Genomic DNA, 18,494 nt, shown 5'->3' on the forward strand with positions numbered 1-18,494 from the left:
GGATTGCCAGAGGGCTCTGTTCTCGGGGTGTTGCACAGCAAAAATTGGTGGTTGATATTCCTCCTTTTCAGGAATTTGGAAGATAATAACCACTGATGCCAGTCTCTCCAGTTGAGGGTGGCTCCAGTTCAGTGCGCTTGGTCTCCACAGGAGAGAATACTGTCCATCAATATCTTGGAATCTTTAGCCAGTACGCCTTGCACTGGATTATGGGACAAACCAGTTGTAGGTTCAATCCAAAAATGCCTCTGCAGGCATATATATCAATCACCAGGGCGGCACCAGAGGTCATGCGACTCAGGGAGGTGAACCACATTCTGTCTGGGACAGTACAAGTGCTGTCTCTAGCGCCAATACATATTCCAGGTATAGAAAAGTGGCAGGGGGAACTCTGCAAGTGAATCTACTAGATTCCAAGTTCTACAACAAGTTGGGGCAGGTGTGTCTGGGACGAGAGTCCCGCTGCCAATAGGGGTAGATGTACTGGTAACACCTTAGGGACCAGTTCTCCCTTATTTTACGTTTTTCCCTCTGTTTTAGGCTTCTGCCACATCATTTGTGAAGAATCCGGGAGGTGGTAACACGGATATTAGTGTTGGCCAAATTAGCCCATGAGGGCTTGGTACACTGACATAGCGAGTCTTGCGGGCGTTGCTCCTTGGACACTCTCAGTTAAGCGGGACCTAATGGTCTTGAGTCCTGTATCTCAGCACTGTTGAGCCCCTGGAAGCCAGCTTCGGGGTACTTCAATTACAGGACTTGAAAATATTTTTTTGCCTGGGGTGAAGCCAGGAAGTGGCACCCGTAGAAATATGTGAGTGGGAGATTTTATTTTTTCTTTCTCCAATTTTCCAGAGGCCGTTGTTTCTGATTCATACAGCGTGCATCTTGGACAGTCCCGCCTGTCAGGCCACTCTTGTGTCCTTGGGACTTGAATTTGATCTGGACTGTACTTTGCAGAGGCCACTTTTTAAACCAATTGGGAGATTCTGTTAGTCCTTTATCTCGGAAGTTGGTTTCTTTGGTTGCTATTACCTTACTAAGTGTAGTGTCAGAGTTGGCGGCTCTTTTCATGCAAGGAGCCGTTCTTGGTCTTGCATCAAAAGGTGATGCTGCGTCCTCATTTATTTTTATTGCCTAAAGTGGTTTCTAGTTTTCACTTGAAATAAGACAGTGTCAGGGGGAGATGGGCGGAGCCTAGCAGAGCAGACATGCATTGTTAGAGCTCCATACCGCTGAGGAGAGAAGAGAAGGACAAAGCGGAGCCTGCAGGCTCAAAAGGTATCCATTTGAACCTTTTTGCCCCTGGGAACAAACTGTGAAAGTTTGGGCAGGAAATATGGTACTGGGAGGAAACCGTGGCAGAAATAAAAATCACCTCACAAAGAGCTCACAGGCACTCACTGCAGCTGAAGCAGCTCCAGTCACCTCACAAGATACAGCATCAGGGCGCTCTCACAGACAGAAAATGTCACAGCAAGACTCTCCATTTGAGTCAGATACAGAACAAATCCTCTCACAAACTTCTCCACAAGCCTCCCCAGTAATATTATTACAATTTGAAAAGATACTTCATAAGGCTTTAAAACAAACCTCAGACCAAATAACAAAAAGCCTAACCAAAGAAATAAGAGAGCTGGGAAACCGCACGGCAGCCTTAGAAATAAACATGGATGAAATTGAAATTACAACCCAAGAAAATATAACAGAATTGGAACAATTAAAAGAAGAGAATTTAATACTTCAAACTAAGCTCGAAGATTAAGAAAATAGAGCCAGACGTTCAAACTTGCGCATAAGGGGAATACCTGAAACTGTGACAGACCTGCAATCTACTATTACTGCTCTATTACAGGAACTAAAGCCAGATATCCCTATTGAACGTTTAGAACTGGACAGAGTACACAGAGCCCTCACAGCCAAAAAGAAAGATGGACCCCCACGTGATAGAATCACAAAATTTCATTATTACAGAACGAAAGAACAAATACTAATTGCTGCAAGAGAAAAAAAAAGGAACTTAATTTTCAAGGACACAATTATCAAATTTTTGCTGACCTATCCCAATTTACTATTACTAAAAGACGATCCATGAAACCCCAACTAATGGAACTGCAACGCCACAACATTATGTATCAATGGGGCTTCCCCTTTTCAGTCAGATTTAACCACCAAGGTACAATTTACAGAAGCAGATCAGCAGATGAACTACAACAAACCCTTTTAAAATTAAATCTGACAGAACCCACAAGCAGCAACTCTCCCACACGCAGAAGAATGGCATCATCTTCACCTTCAGGCAGCACCCAGAAAATTCCAGAACAAAATGGGAATCATCATTCTCACAAAAGAGGCGGTTATGCCACATCATCCATGGACCAAGAAGATTCAATGGACTGACTTCCTAATTCCTGATATCTCTTCATTTATTATACTAAGAGATGGTTCTCTATAAAAAACCTGTATTTATAACTGAATGTAACTGCATTCTGATAGTCACACACTGTGTGGGATCATGTTACATTCCAGTTATATTTCTTATTGCTTCTGATTCATATAGCCTTAGAATATATAAGTGAAATAAGGAAATTCTTGTTCAGTTATATATTATCAGGTAATAACAATAGATTTATTACTTTTTAGGACAAATATGTTCAATAATCCAAAAGTAATGGAAGCTTTTTCTTTTTTTTTCTTAAAACAAATATATTATTACCTAACTAGTTCCTAGAATTAGGTTTTTGTTTATTCTAATCTGAAGCAATACAACCTCAATTTTATGAGTTAACATATCTAAACAGTTACATATGAATAAAATATGTAATTGTTTACTCTAAAAGGGTTAAAATCCCAAAACAATTCAAACTATCTTCATCAATACCAAAGTTATTAACAGTACCTTTCTAACTGAATTATTTAGCCTAGGGCAAGACTAACCATATACAACCACCCTGGAATAAATAATTTCAACAAAAACTATATTCTGCACTCCAATTAATAAAACATCATTTTGATGTCTTTTGACATAGCACTTCTCTCCTGTAAGCGGAAGATCCGTGTACCCCCATTAGCCCTCCTCATTCTCCCAACCATATTATGTGGGAGTGTGACGAAGGCACTTATTCCCCTGAGAGAGATATTTATTCTCTTTCACGGGTAAATTGTGATTACTTGCAAAAAATAATTTATACAATGTATCATCTAATCTCATATGTTTTTTGTTTACTCTTTACTCCAGAATTCACTGGTTTCTTTTCTATCTTTTCATCTCTTCAGTCCACACAGGTTGATCTGCGCAGTCAGCTCTGCATAACAAAAAGTAAGTCAAAACTATTTGATCTGTTGCCATGGCACCACTGAATATACTTTCCCTGAATGTTCAGGGAATAAATGTCCCTCAAAAAAGGACCAAAGCCTTCCGTACATTCCATAACAAGAAGGCTCACTCCAAGAAACATACTTCACCAAAGATTCTACTCCAAAATACATTTCTCCTTTTTATCAACAAATTTACACGGCTTCTGCCTGTACCAAGCAAAGGGGAACTCTAATTGCATTTCACCGATCCACACCATTCACCTTATCATCAGAAATTAAAGACCCAGAAGGTAGATACCTGATACTCATGGGTTAAATAATGGATACAGCAATCACGGTGATTTCCTACTACGCTCCTAACAAACAACCTACACCATTCCTCTCACATATATTACAAGTGATTAATACACACAAAATAGGAACAGGAACAGAAAATAGGAATGTGTGGGGATTCGAACCAGGTCCTCCTCCCATTTCTAGATAAATCACCTTTTACACCATCCAAAATAACCTCTAGATTACCTTTTTCTCAACTTCTTTCCAAATACAATCTGGTAGATTCGTGGAGAGAAAGTAACCCAATGAAAAAGAAATTCAGTTATTTCTCGCACCCTCATCAAACCTTCACCAGAATAGATCATATTTTTCTAACAATAGGAATGATACCAGAAATTATTGCATCAGATATAATTCTGATTCCGTGGTCTGACCATAATGCAGTATACACTACTATAGCCTCAGCCATACCAAAAGCGCATGACCCAACATGGTACTTACCGGACATAATGCTCAAACACCCACTACATCAGATGGCCATTGAACAAGCTTTAAAGGAATACATATCAATTAATAATACAACAGACATCTCCCCAATAACACTGTGGGAAGCTCATAAGCCTGTCTTGCGTGGTACAATACAAAGACAAATGGCACTATTTAAACGGGAACGCAAAAATCTAGCAAAAAAACTAGAACTCAATTTTAATGCAGCCTACATATCATTCCAAGATAATCCATCTCAGAGTACAAAATCTCATCTGGAAAAATCTAGATTGGAATACGATCTATTTCTCACTGAGTCAGTTGATAAATCCCTCAAACGCTCCAAACACAATTTCTACATGAATACAAACAAACCAGGTACATATTTGGCTCGGGCATTAAATTCAACTAACAAATCTTTCAAACCAATACGTTTGAAATTATCAAAAAATGTTTATACTTGTAATCCAGTTAAAATAGTCCATACATTTCACTCACATCTCGCAACTTTATACAAGACAAACAATGAATTTAATCCTACAGAGGTTGAATCCTTCTTCTCAAAAATAACCTTACCTGAGTTATCTCAGAATCAAAAAAGCAGTTTGGATGAGCCTATAACTATAGATGAAGTTGCTAACGCCATAAAAGACCTAAAACTTAATAAAAAACCAGGCCCAGACGGCTACTCGGCTTTATACTATAAAACATTCTCCGAAATACTCTCTCCCATTCTCACTGAAACTTTTAACAAACTTCTAGATGGACATTCTTTTCGGCAAGAAACATTAATGGCAATTGTTTGTATGATCCCAAAACCCCTTTCTGATGATACTTCCTGTGTGAATTATCGGCCTCTCTGTTAAACCTTGCTATTAAATTATTAGCAAAAATAATAGCAAAACGCCTCAATAGCATTATAGGAAAATTAATACATAGAGATCAAGTAGGCTTCATGCCAAATAGACAGGCAGGCGATAATATACGCAGGGCAGTGTTATTGGCACATATTGCTAAAAAACGGAAAATACCTTTATGTTTTCTATCTCTCGATATTAAGAGGGCATTTGACACAGTATCCTGGCAATATATGCAATATTCATTACAAAAATGGGGTTTTGGACCCCACTTTTTAACATGGATCAAAGCATTATATAATAAACCCAAAGCCTATATAAAATATGCTGGATACAAATCTGATGCCTTTAATATCGAAAGAGGTACCCGACAGGGTTGCCCATTATCTCCCTTATTATTTGCCCTTATACTCGAACCCATGGCCCAATACATCAGAACAAACCAAACTATAACTGGCATTGAAGTAGGAGGTATTACACACAAATTATGTATATTTGCAGACGATATATTACTTTTTCTATCATCACCACAGGTCTCTGGTCCTAACTTAATACCAGCTCTTGATGGGTTTGCAGCCCTATCCGGCCTTATGATTAATCCTAAGAAATGCCTAGTGCTTAATATTTCACTCACAAACATGGAATTGATCCCGGCTAGGGCTGCACTCCCATTCACATGGGCAGAAAAATCAATCCCATATCTTGGAATTCATTTAACAGCATCTCATTCTGACTTATTCTCAACCAATTATCCTCCTGTATTAAGACAGATCACAAACCTAATAAAAAACAATGGTCGCAACTTCCTTTATCCTGGATAGGGAAGATTAATGCAATCAAAATGACTATTCTACCCAAATTGCTTTATCTATTCAGAGTCCTCCCTATTTCAATTCCTTCCTATTTTTTGAGAATAGTACAAAAAAGAGCAACTTCGTTTATATGGGGCTCTTCTAAACCACGTATACCTATACACACACTACATCTTCCCAAAAATAAAGGAGGCCTGGTGATACCCTAATTTTACTAACTACTACAGAGCAGCACATTTGGCCAGTCTGTCCAAATACCATGCAAAACAGGAAATCCCATTATGGGTATTTATAGAGGCTTCAGAAAATGACCCTCTATTAATATCAAACTTATTATGGCTTGATCCTAAAGACCGCTTTAAAATTCATAATCCCATAACTAAACACTTCTTATCTCTCTGGGATAAACTAAAAACCAAATATCAGTTACAATCTCCACACAATCCTCTCCTTTCTTTTATCAGAAATCCGGCCTTTTATCCGGCATGGATCTACCCAAATTCTTTTAAAGCTTGGACAACATCAGGCATTCAGACACTAAATGACTTCATAGCATCTAAATCATTCCTTTCATTCCCATCGCTTAGAGAAAAATATGATCTACCAAACTGAGATATTTAGATATCTCCAAATCAAAAATTTCTATACACCATTCCTAAAGGGGGATACTCCATTATCCCAATTATCCATTTTTGAATCAATCTGTACAAAAGATCCATTTGCTAAAGGTACAATTTCATCACTTTATAATCAATTATATGGAGTAGCAAATCTTAATAGACCCTCTTACGTTCAGAGGTGGGAGGAGGACCTGGGACGAACTTTAGAAGACACAGACTGGTCTAATATATGGCTCACATCTAAGTCATCTTCACCCAACATCTTAGCACTAGAGACAAATTATAAAGTCCTAACTCGCTGGTACCTTGTACCCGCTAGAGTGGCAAAATATTCACCTAATACCTCAGCTCTTTGTTTTCGAGGATGCCCAGAAATAGGCACACATTTACACATATGGTGGACGTGCCCAGTAATCCAAACCTTCTGGAAGGAAGTCTTCGTGATTGCATCTAAAATATTTAAAAAAATAATACAACCAGATCCATATATAAAACTTTACTTAATCTAAAACCGGAATGGTTAACACTCTCTCAATTCAAACTTATGATCCAACTAATAACGGCTGCAAAACAAACAGTGGCCAAGGCATGGAAATCTCCTACATTGGTACTAGCAGAAACAATTCACAGAATGAATAATACAATGTCCCATGCTAAGATGGTAGCCATCGATCAAAATCAAATTCCAAAATTTGAAAAACTTTGGCATCCTTGGATAAAACAACAGTTCCTGTCAAACTTCAATGACTCTGTCCTGTTGCCATGGTAACAGATTAAATGACTTACAGAGACACCCATTCTAAGGCTTCAAAGAGAACTAAAAAGAATAATAAACTGACGAGCGGGACAACCTTGTGGACCATACCTCTACCTTTCTACCCTTTTTCTTCTTTCTCTTTCCTTTTCTCCACCTTACGATTAAAGCTCATTATCAGAATTTATTTGACCTATATACACTCTACCTGTAAACAATATGTATAGTAGGTATAAATCATTTAAATACCTACAAAAGTAACTAAGGAAATGACATATATCTTTAATTTAGGTTTACGTGAACCCAATGTTTAATATTTGAAATTTCATGATATTTACCTATATAAACCCTACTGTAAAACAATGAGCTTACTTTATAGATCCTTGTAAACTTACTTTATGTATCTTTATAACATTGTATACTCAATAAACTTCTTTTGACAAGGAAATAAGACAGTGTCTTGCCTTTTTTTTTTCTCCTAATCCCCAGTTAGCAGGAGAGAGCGCTACATACTCTAGAGGTAGTTCAGGCAGTCAAGATCTACTTGAGTTGTCGGCACAGGTCAGGAATCCTGGTTTATGCTGCCAGAAGAGCCCAGAAAGAGCAGGTGGCATCCAGGTTGAATATTTAGCAAACTAATGGTTTAAAGGGCAAAATCCCATTTTTCTTCTGGTGAGAGATTCTCTACCAGGTGTGTGGGAGTATCTTGGGTCAATAATGTGGAGGCTACTGTCTTTGGTCTCAGCGTATTACAAATAGTAGAGTAGGTCCTTCTCTGGTGGCAGTTTCTATGATAGTGTCTCCCTACCCTCAAGGGTCTTTGCTTTGGGACGTCCCAAGTAGTTATTATAATAACCGGCTGTGTCCTGTGATGTACGATAAAGAAAATAGGATTTTTTCGTCATACTTACCTGTAAAATCCTTTTCTTTGAGGACACAGAGGTCCCTCCCCTCTTTTGGGAATTTATTGCTTGCTACAAAACTGAAGTGCTTCCTGTGTAGGGGGGGGGGTTATATGGGTGAGGGCTTCCTGTTTTATTGTTCTGATTGATATACCAGTTTCCATTTACCTATAGGTGGCATATAACCCAAGTAGTTATTATAATAACCGGCTCTGTGTCCTGTGATGTACTCAAAAGAAAAGGATTTTACAGATAAGTATCATGAAAAAAATCCTATTTTTAACCAATAGGGATATCCATACAGTGTTACTTTTAAACCCAATGAAAACATTTGAGAAACACCCTGAGAAATTGATTAGTCACTTCCTGCCCACAATCTGTATATTTACTGTACCGGCAAAAGGATACAATAAAAAAAATATTTTTTCTACGAGAAGCAGCAGCTGACATCCCACATTAAATAAGAATGAATATCTCCGCACTACCAGAACAATAAACAACGGAACACTAGCTGCAGCAGACACCGAACTGGTCAAACCGCACCAACAATAAGTAAATAAAATTCCATATATGGTGTCGCGCTCTAGTGATAAAATGAATACTATAAATAAAGTGCTGAATTAGTTAAAGTGCTATATAAAGCATGTGCAAAATTGCATAAAACGCATATATAGTGACAACGTATGTGCAAATTTGCATAGAAACACATAAAATTGCAAAATAATCACATAACCTTCAAGTTGAAAAAAACGCATATAAAGTGACATTGCATGTGCAAAATTGTGTAGAAATGCATAAAAATTGCTACATAATTGCATAACCTTCAAATTGAATAGAATAAAAAGGAGCTAATGCTGACAAAATATCCTTCCCCTTCCACTTACAACAGAGGAGGGAAAGAAAGCGTAGTAACTGTGGAAAGAATAAATGGATCGGCAGCAGTTGCAGATACATTTATTCTGTTTCACTGACACTAGTATCGTTTTTTTTTTTTGTTTTTTAACCATTTCATGCTCCCACCTTCCAAGGCTCCTACATAAATGATCTCCAGCCTGTCTCTCTAGGAGGTCTGTATTTTAACCCTTCACCTCCTTTATTCTACACATCTGTACAGAAACCACATCATCCCCTTTCTGCCACTGCATGTGACCTGTATATTAACCACTTAATTTCCTCCTCCTTCTGTGTATGACATATGCAATGATGTATTTAGTGCACCATTTCCAAGCTTCATGTATTAAGGCCCTCAACACCAGTATGTTTTTTTCATTTTCAAATAATGATGGCAAAAAAAATGAGATCACCTTTCCAAAAAAAAAAGTAAATATATTTAAGCAGGTATTTAACCACTTAAGCCATGGACCATTCGGCAGCTCAATGACCGGAGGACTTTTTACAATTTGGCACTGCGCTGCTTTAACTGGTAATTGCACGGTCATGCAATGTTGTACCCAAACGAAATTTGCGTCCTTTTTTCCCACAAATAGAGCTTTCTTTTGATTGTATTTGATTGCCTCTGCGATTTATTTTTTGCAATTAAAGAAAAAAAGACTGAAAATTTTGAAAAAAAAAAAATGATATTTTCTAGTTTTTGTTATAAGAAAAATCCAATAGACTCAATTTTAGTCATACATTTAGGTCAAAATGTATTCAGCCACGTCTTTGGTAAAAAAAATGTCAATAAGCGTATATTTATTTGTTTGCGCAAAAAATGTCAATAAGCGTATATTTGTTTGCGCAAAACTTATAGCGTCTACAAACTAGGGTACATTTTCTGGAATTTACACAGCTTTTAGTTCATGAATGCCCATCTCATTTGTTGAGGGGCTAAAATGGCAGGGCAGTACAACCCCCCCCCCCAAATGACCCCATTTTGGAAAGTAGACACCCCAAGGAAATTGCTGAGAGGCATGTTGAGCCCATTGAATATTTTATTTTTTTGTCCCAAGCGATTGAATTACAAAAAAAAAAAAAAAAAATTTCAAAAAGTTGTCACTAAATGATATCTTGCTCACACATGCCATGGTTATATGTGGAATTGCACCCCAAAATACATTTAAAATACATTTTGCTGCTTCTCCTGAGTACGGGGATACCACATGTGTGGGACTTTTTGGGAGCCTAGCCACGTACGGGGCCCCGAAAACCAATCACCGCCTTCAGGATTTCTAAGGGCGTAAATTTTTGATTTCACTCCTCACTACCTATCACAGTTTTGAAGGCCATAAAATGCCAAGATGGCACAAACCCCCCCCCCCCCCCAAATGACCCCATTTTGGAAAGTAGACACCCCAACCTCTTTGATGAGAGGCATGTTGAGTCCATGGAATATTTTATATTTTGCCACAAGTTGTGGGAAAACAACAAACTTTTTATTTTTTTTTGCACAAAGTTGTCACTAAATGATATATTGCTCACACATGCCATGGGCATATGTGGAATTGCACCCCAAAATACATTCTGCTGCTTCTCCTGAGTACGGGGATACCACATGTGTGGGACTTCTTGGTAGCCTAGCCACGTACGGGGCCCTGAAAACTAAGCACCGCCTTCAGGATTTCTAAGGGCATACATTTTTGATTTCACTCCTCACTACCTATCAGTTTTGAAGGCCATAAAATGCTAAAAGATGGCACAACCCCATTTTGGAAAGTAGACACCCCACGCTATTTGCTGAGAGGCATGGTGAGTATTTTGCAGCTATCATTTGTTTTTGAAAATGAAGAAAGAAAAGAAATGTATTTTTTTTTTTATTTTTAAAACTTTGTGACAAAAAGCGAGGTCTGCAAAATACTCACCATACCTCTCAGCAAATTGCTTGGGGTGTCTGCTTTCCAAATTGGGGTCATTTGGGGGGGGGGGGGGGGGTTGTGCCATCTGGGCATTCCATGGCCTCCGAAACTGATAGGCAGTGAGGAGTGAAATCAATAATTTACACCTTTAGTAACCCTGAAGGTGGTGCTTGGTTTTTGGGGTCCCGTACGCGGCTAGGCTCCCAAAAAGACTCACACATGTGGTATCCCTGTACTCAGGAGAAGCAACAGAATGTATTTTGGGGTGCGATTTCACATATGCCCATGGCATGTTTGAGCAATATATCATAGTGACAACTTTGTGCAAAAAAAAAAAAATTGTCTTTTTCCCACAACTTGTGTCACAATATAAAATATTCCATGGACTCGACATGCCTCTCAGCAAATAGCATGGGGTGTCTACTTTCCAAAATGGGGTCATTTGGGGGGTTTTGAACTGTCCTGGCATTTTATGCATAACATTTAGAAGCTTATGTCACACATCACCCACTCTTCTAACCACTAGAAGACAAAGCCCTTTCTGACACTTTTTGTTTACATGAAAAAAAAATTTTATGCAAGAAAATTACTTTGAACCCCCAAACGTTATATATTTTTTTTAAAGCAAAGGCCCTACAGATTAAAATGGTGGATGTTTTTTTTTTTTTTTTTTTTTTTTTTTTTTTTTTTTACACACAGTATTTGCGCAGCAATTTTTCAAACTCATTTTTTTGGGAAAAAACACACTTTTTTAATTTTAATGCAGTAAAACACACTATATTGCCCAAATGTTTAATGAAATAAAAAAGATGATCTTAGGCCGAGCACATGGATACCAAACACAACATGCTTTAAAACTGCACACAAGCGTGCAGCAGCGACAAACTGCATACATTTTTAAAAGCCTTTAAAAGTTACCATTAGATTTACAGAGGAGGTCTACTGCTAAAATTACTGCCCGCGATCTGACCTTCGCAGCAATATCTCACATGCATGGTGCAATTGCTGTTTACATTTGATGCCAGACCGACGCTTGCATTCGCCTTTGTGTGAGAGCGGGGGTGGGGGGGGGTGGTGGTGGGGGGGGGGGGGGGGGCAGGGTTTTTTTTTAACTTTTTTATCTTATTTTTAAACTGTTCCTTTATTTTTTTTTTTTATCATTTTTATTGTTATCTCAGGGAATGTAAATATCCCCTATGATAGCAATAGGTAGTGACAGGTACTCTTTTTTGAAAAAAAATGGGGTCTCTCCTCTGCCCTCAAAGCATCTGACCACACCAAGATCGGTGTGATAAAATGCATTCCCAATTTCCCAATGGCGCTGTTTACTTCCGGCGAAATCTAAGTCATGAAATGCTCGTTAGCTTCTGGTTTCTTAGGCCATAGAGATGATTGGAGCCATTCTGGTCTCTGATCAGCTCTATGGTCAGCTGGCCGATTTACCGGCTGCATTCTCAGGTTCCCTGTTGGAAGAGAGGCTAATTAGCTGCTAGGATTGCTTTTACATGAAAGCCGACCACTGGCTGAAAAGAATGATACCAAGATGATACCTAAACCTGCAGGCATCATTCTGGTATAACCACTCAAAGTCCAGCAACATACCAGTACGTTGCTGGTCATTGTTGGGCATATATTGTAATCTTTTTTTTTCATGCAGCCTGTGGGCTGAACGAAAGAAGAGAGATTGATCGGTGGGTATGCCCACCATTAGAATACCTCCCTTCATCCACCCACTTCTAATGATGGGCATACATGCACCATTTATATATGCCGAAGCACGGGGGCATCTGCACCAAAAGTTAGGAGCAAATCACTCCTCCGCCCCTGCTGCCCCCATGCTTCGGCATATATGCTCTTTTTTTTTTTTTTAACTGTGGTGGTGAAATCACCTCCGACAGCACTGGAGTCACGGCTTTATGTATCGTGGGAGCAAACGCTGTTGCTGTCAAGATAAATAAATCCGCGCTGCAACTGAATGGCGTACCTGCTAAGCAAATGATGGTTAACAATAAAACAAAGTAACATTACATTATAACTGTAAGACATACCATACCTGCAAAGCAAATACAAAAAAACAAAAACATTTTGTTAAAGCAACATGTGCCTAAAATATATATATGCAGAAGCATGGGGCATCCACCCTCAAAAGGTGCATGAGGGCATCCTCCCGCAAAAGGTAGGAGCAAATCGCTCCTCCGCCCCTGCTGCCCCCATGCTTTGGCATATATGCTCTTTTTATTTTTTAACGGTGGTGGTGAAATCACCTCCGACAGTGCTAGAGTCACGGCTTTATGTATAGTGGGAGCAAACGCTGTTGCTGTCAAGATAAATAAATCTGCGCTGCAGCTGAATGGCGTACCTGAAAATAAAAAAAATGTTTAACAATAAAATACAGTAAACAGTAAAGTATAAAAAAATTACATACCTGAAAAGCAAACATGATAAAACATAATGACAATAAAACATTGCAGAATAGAATACAGTAAAAAAGAGCAGAACAAGGGAGAGAACAATAAAACGACAACTATTTTTGTTTTTTTTATTTTATATTTTTTTTGTGTATTTTTTTTTTTTTTATTTTTTTTTTACAACTGTAACTTTTGTAGCTGTAACCGGTTCCAGGTTCGGGTCTCTCAAAATGTGATGGCATCTTGGGAGACCCTGTGAAAGTGTGCCTAGTCTGTGCAATGCTGTACCCTACGCTAAAACTCAACTAGTGTATGGTAGCGCTCAAAACATTCACCAATGCAAAGACCAGGATTGTCAGGACAGGAGGGACAATAATAGCGAGTGTCACGCCTATATCCACGCTTTCTATAGACATGACATTTTCTTTGGGGGGCTCGTTGGGTAGGGGTACTCTGGAGGACATAAGAAAAATGCATCTCATGCAGCCAGCTTACCGCATTTGGTTGGGGAAGGTGAGGTGGAGCACCGTCTGGAAACAGAAGGGCTATGACGATCTCTTCCTGGAATTTAAAGAAGGATCCAGTCCGTCCTGAAGCTCTGTATAGCACATGAGCGTTAAGCAAAGCCAATAGAAATAAGTATACAGACACTTTTTTATACCAGCGTCTGGCCTTACGGGCTACTAGGTATGGTGCCAACAAATGGTCGTTGAGGTCCACCCCTCCCATATTTTGGTTATATTCATGGACACAGAGGGGTTTCTCCACAACACCAGTCGCCGTAGTAATTTGGACAGTCGTGTCTGCATGAAGGGAGGTAAGAATGAAAACATTCTTAATATCCCTCCACTTCATAGCGAGCAAGTTATTACACTTCAATCAGGCTCTCTCCCCCAGCCTAAGACGGGAATCTACAAGCCGCTGGGGAAAGCCCCGTCGATTAGATTGCACGGTGCCACATGCTCCAATCTGATGATCAAAAAGGTGACTAAAAAGTGGCACGCTCGTGTAATAATTGTCCACATACATATGGTACCCCTTTCCAAATAAGGGTGACACCAAGTCCCACACAATCTTACCAGCGCTTCCTAGTCAGGGCAGTTTGTTGGCTCTACGTGACGATCTCTTCCCTCGTAAACCATAAAACTACATGTATAGCCTGTGGCCCTGTCACAGAGCTTATACATCTTGACCCGGTATCTGGCACGTTTGCTGGGAAGGTACTGTTTTAATGACAAGCGGCCAGAAAACTTAATCAGGGACTCAACTCAGACAACTTGATGGGGAGTAAACAAGTCTGCAAAACGTTGGTTGAACGTGTCCAGGGTCTCCATGAGGACGACAGAGTTCATTGTTGTTGACATGCATGAACCGCAAAATCTGCTCGTGTCGTGCCCTGGCCATGGAAGCAGAGAACACGGGCATATGGTGAATTGGGTCAGTGGACCAATATGACTGCAACTCACTCTTTGGTTATGCCCATGAGGAAGGAAAGGCCCAGAAAGATCTTAAATTTGGAAACCGTAATTGGTTTCCAATCTCTGGCAAGGGAGGACTGGGGAATAGTGGCGATGTGTTGACCAGCGTACAAATTGCTTTGGTCCACAATAGATCTATAGAGATCTTCGGAGAAAAACAGCGAATAAAAATCAAGTGACGTAAAATCAACTGTTTCCACATGAATGCGGGGTTGGCCAGGGAATGGGGGAAGTACGGGTGCTGCAGAAGTGGTGGGATCCCAATTAGGATTGGCGAATGCAGCAGGAAGGGCACTATGGGCACAACGGGCCTGTGTTTGTCTTCTTGGTGGCAGCGGGACACTACTTGTGCTTGCCACCTCGCCAGCTTGAACTGCACTTATGGGACTCGCCACATCACCAAGTGTTACTGCAGTGCTGGATGTATGACCAGGCCGCTGGTGCTTGCCAGTTCACCAGAAGGAATAGCGGCGCTAGTACTTCTCTTCTCCATATGAGATCCCTGCGGTTCTTGCACCTCAACAGCAGAAGATTGGGGTCTGGTACACCTGACCTTGGCAGGGACCACAACTTCGTCGTGAGAGCTATCTGTCATGGAGCCGCTGCTGTCTACAGGTTCGTATTCGGAGCCTGAATCTGACAGATGAGTGACTTCCTCTTCACTATCTGTCATGCTCAGAAACGTTTAGGCCTCTTCACTAGTGTACCTTCGATTTCCCATTTTGGGCTCTAAATTTAGTGGTACAGTAGTGAGACTCACAGGCAAAAAGCTCCTGACTGTTAGCGACTGTATCAAAACGCTACCAAAAAACTGTTAGCGATCTCAGGGATCAGGCCTGACTCTGCGAACGCTGCAGTTATGTGTGTTTAATGTTTTGTAAGTGACAGTGATCGATCGATACTGCACTTGGGTGGGCTGGGCTGGGTGGAGGGGCAAAACGAAGGTGCTAGCAGGTATATGGGCTGATCCCGCTAACACTGTGTTTCAGATACTATACTACTAAGGGAGGTGTATGGTGCGTGCGTGGGTGTTAACTGTACTGGCACTAACCTGACGCTGCCTGGGGCGACGCAGACCCTATCTGACCCTAAAACCTAACTTATATCACCCGCCAGGCGATTAGAGGGTTAAACCTTTTTTTAGGTAATAAACGGAGGGTGCCCTGAAACTATAATAAACTAACCAGCGTCACCCGTAACAGTTATACGGTGATCACTGGTGAAAGGGTTAACTAGGGGGCAATCAGGGGGTTAAAACCTTTACTAGGTAGTATATGGGGGATCCTGACGCTATAACATGCTGACGGCGAACCTAAACACTTACCTCCCTAACTAGCGTCACCTGTGACACTAATACAGCGATCAGAAAAACAATGGCTTAGTGACACTGGCGACGGGGGTGATCAAGGGGTTAAAACTTTATTAGGGGTTTAGAGGGGTACCCTAGACCTAAAGGGGCCTAACACTAACTGCCCTACCACTTATAACTGTCACAAAATGACACCAATGCAATAATCAGAAAAAAAAAAAACTGTTATTGGTGTCACTGTGACAGGGGGTACAGGGGGGTGATCAGGGGAGGGGGGGTGAAAAGTGTGCCTGCGTGTTCTACTGTATGTGTAGTGTTGGTGCAAACTTACTTGATGTCTTCTCTCCTCGGAAGCCAGAATGAAAAGGCTTCATGAGGAGAGATTACATCACTTCCTCTGCTGTTTACATTTGACGCCAGACCGACGCTTGCATATTTTTTTTTTTTTTTTGCTTTTTTATCTTATTTTTAAACTGTTCCTTTAATTTTTTTTTTTATCATTTTTATTGTTATCTCAGGGAATATAAATATCCCCTATGATAGCACTAGGTAGGGACAGGTACTCTTTTTTTGAAAACATTGGGGTCTATTAGACCCTAGATCTCTCCTCCATAAAGAAAGAGGGTCGGGACTTTAAATGAGGTGTGTATATTGTAGCTAATCTAAGGAGTCAAAGTGAAGACGCGCTTCATGGGATCTATCCAATCATCAGGGGCGGATGCATGTTACATCTATAAGGAGAGGTAAGTATATCAAAATCAACCATTCATAGACAAAAATTGGAAAAGAAAGAATATACATACAGGGAGGATAAAGTAGTTATCACTGTAAGACTCACATATCTGCTTAGTGTGAAACAAACACACCCCCAGGGTGCTAGGGCCAAAATGAATGCTTGGTCTGGAAGCTGTGGTAATAGGGTCCAACAGGAACACAAGGAGCATGAATGTAGGTGTAACCCAGAGTATCTGGAACAATGGGACAAATGGGCTCCATTCTGTGGATCAATAAAAATATGAAATACCAAATGGTACTGAAAATATAAAAATGTAAACTAATCAAAGAGAGGAGCCCAAATAAAATGAGTATAAACTGGTATCAAAACAGCACATGTCCCCAGAAATTGGTAAAATCCTGAAATGAATGTCAAAATGATAGTGGTAGTTACCTGGTGTTGCTGATATAGGAGTAAGGACCAGTGATGTCTGGTGCAGACTGCACAAGATGTGTATCAGTCAGTGAACTGACTGTGAATGAAAGAAGTGTGTTTAAATGCTCCCTATGTAATGAGCGGACCCCGCCCAGTGGGAGTGAACACCAGTAGTAACAGGTGCAGACTACACAAATTATGTGTCAGTGTAGGAACTGGCTGTAAATGAGAAAAAAACGACAGTTTAAAATGCTCCCTGTGTAGCGAGTGGACCCTACCCAGCGTCACGCAAGGCATGACATTTAGGATGGAAGCCAGAGTCAGGGCAGAGGCCGCTCACTGAACCCCAGACGTCCATCCCACCGTCAGCCAAGATGGTGACACCTGCTTGTGTCAGCAGAGGTGCCAAGGCATCGACTGCACAAGCAGCAGTCGGAACAGCCCCGCCCACGTCCCTGCACCCAATGTCAATCGGGTAGGGGGGACAGGGGAGGGGCGGCGAGAAGGCATTGCAGCTCCCGGAGGGAATAAGGCAGAAAAATTGGTCCAAAACCCTAGCAGTGCGCATGTGGACACAGGCCACAGAGTGTTAGAAAAAAATGTGTTTTATGCATTTGTCTTAGAATGGTATTTGGAAGAAGCACTAAAACATGATAGAAAAACAAACTGCCCATAAGGGAGATCGGTCATAATTAATATAACGTCATTGAGGGTCATGTTCCAATGAAAAACAAAAAACAAAAAACTACTCACTACACTAGATCTCTCCTCTGCCCTCAAAGCATCTGACCACACCAAGATCGGTGTGATAAAATGTTTTCCCAATTTCCCAATGGCGCTGTTTACATCCGGCGAAATCTAAGTCGTGAAATGCTAGAGATGATTGGAGCCATTCTGGTCTCTGATCAGCTCTATGGTCAGCTGGCGGAACCACCGGCTGCATTCCCAGGTTCCCTGTTGGGACAGGCGAGCCAGAAAAAACCATGGAAGACGGTGGGGGGTGGTCATTCCCTCCCACTGCTTGTAAAAGAGGCTAATTAGCCACTAGGATTGCTTTTACATGAAAGCCGACCGCTGGCTGAAAAGAATGATACCAAGATGATACCTAAACCCACAGGCATCATTCTGGTATAACCACTCAAAGTCCAGCAACATACCAGTACGTTGCTGGTCCTTGTTGGACATATATTGTAATCTTTTTTTTCATGCAGCCTGTGGGCTGAACGAAAGAAAAGAGATTGATCGGTGGGTATGCCCACCATTAGAATACCTCCCTTCATCCACCCACTTCTAATGATGGGCATACATGCACCATTTTGTTTTTAACTGTGG

At 40.5% G+C, this 18,494-nt stretch overlaps 1 protein-coding gene across 14 annotated transcripts in view; it reads right to left on the reverse strand.

Moving 5' to 3' along the window:
- The window catches only part of DUS2 (dihydrouridine synthase 2), a 1,383,726-nt gene that overhangs the window by 99,775 nt on the left and 1,265,457 nt on the right, over positions 1–18,494 (reverse strand). For 12 of the 14 annotated variants that reach the window (XM_073605117.1, XM_073605118.1, XM_073605124.1 and 9 more), the window contains one exon: positions 16,851–17,009. The exons of the other annotated variants lie outside the window; for them this stretch is intronic. In XM_073605117.1, the coding sequence (XP_073461218.1) occupies positions 16,851–17,009 (159 nt within the window). The remainder of the gene's footprint in view (positions 1–16,850; positions 17,010–18,494) is intronic. 14 annotated transcript variants of the gene reach the window in all.

Source organism: Aquarana catesbeiana, linkage group LG11, assembly GCF_042186555.1.
Source record: "Aquarana catesbeiana isolate 2022-GZ linkage group LG11, ASM4218655v1, whole genome shotgun sequence".
Classification (NCBI taxonomy): Eukaryota; Metazoa; Chordata; class Amphibia; order Anura; family Ranidae; genus Aquarana; species Aquarana catesbeiana.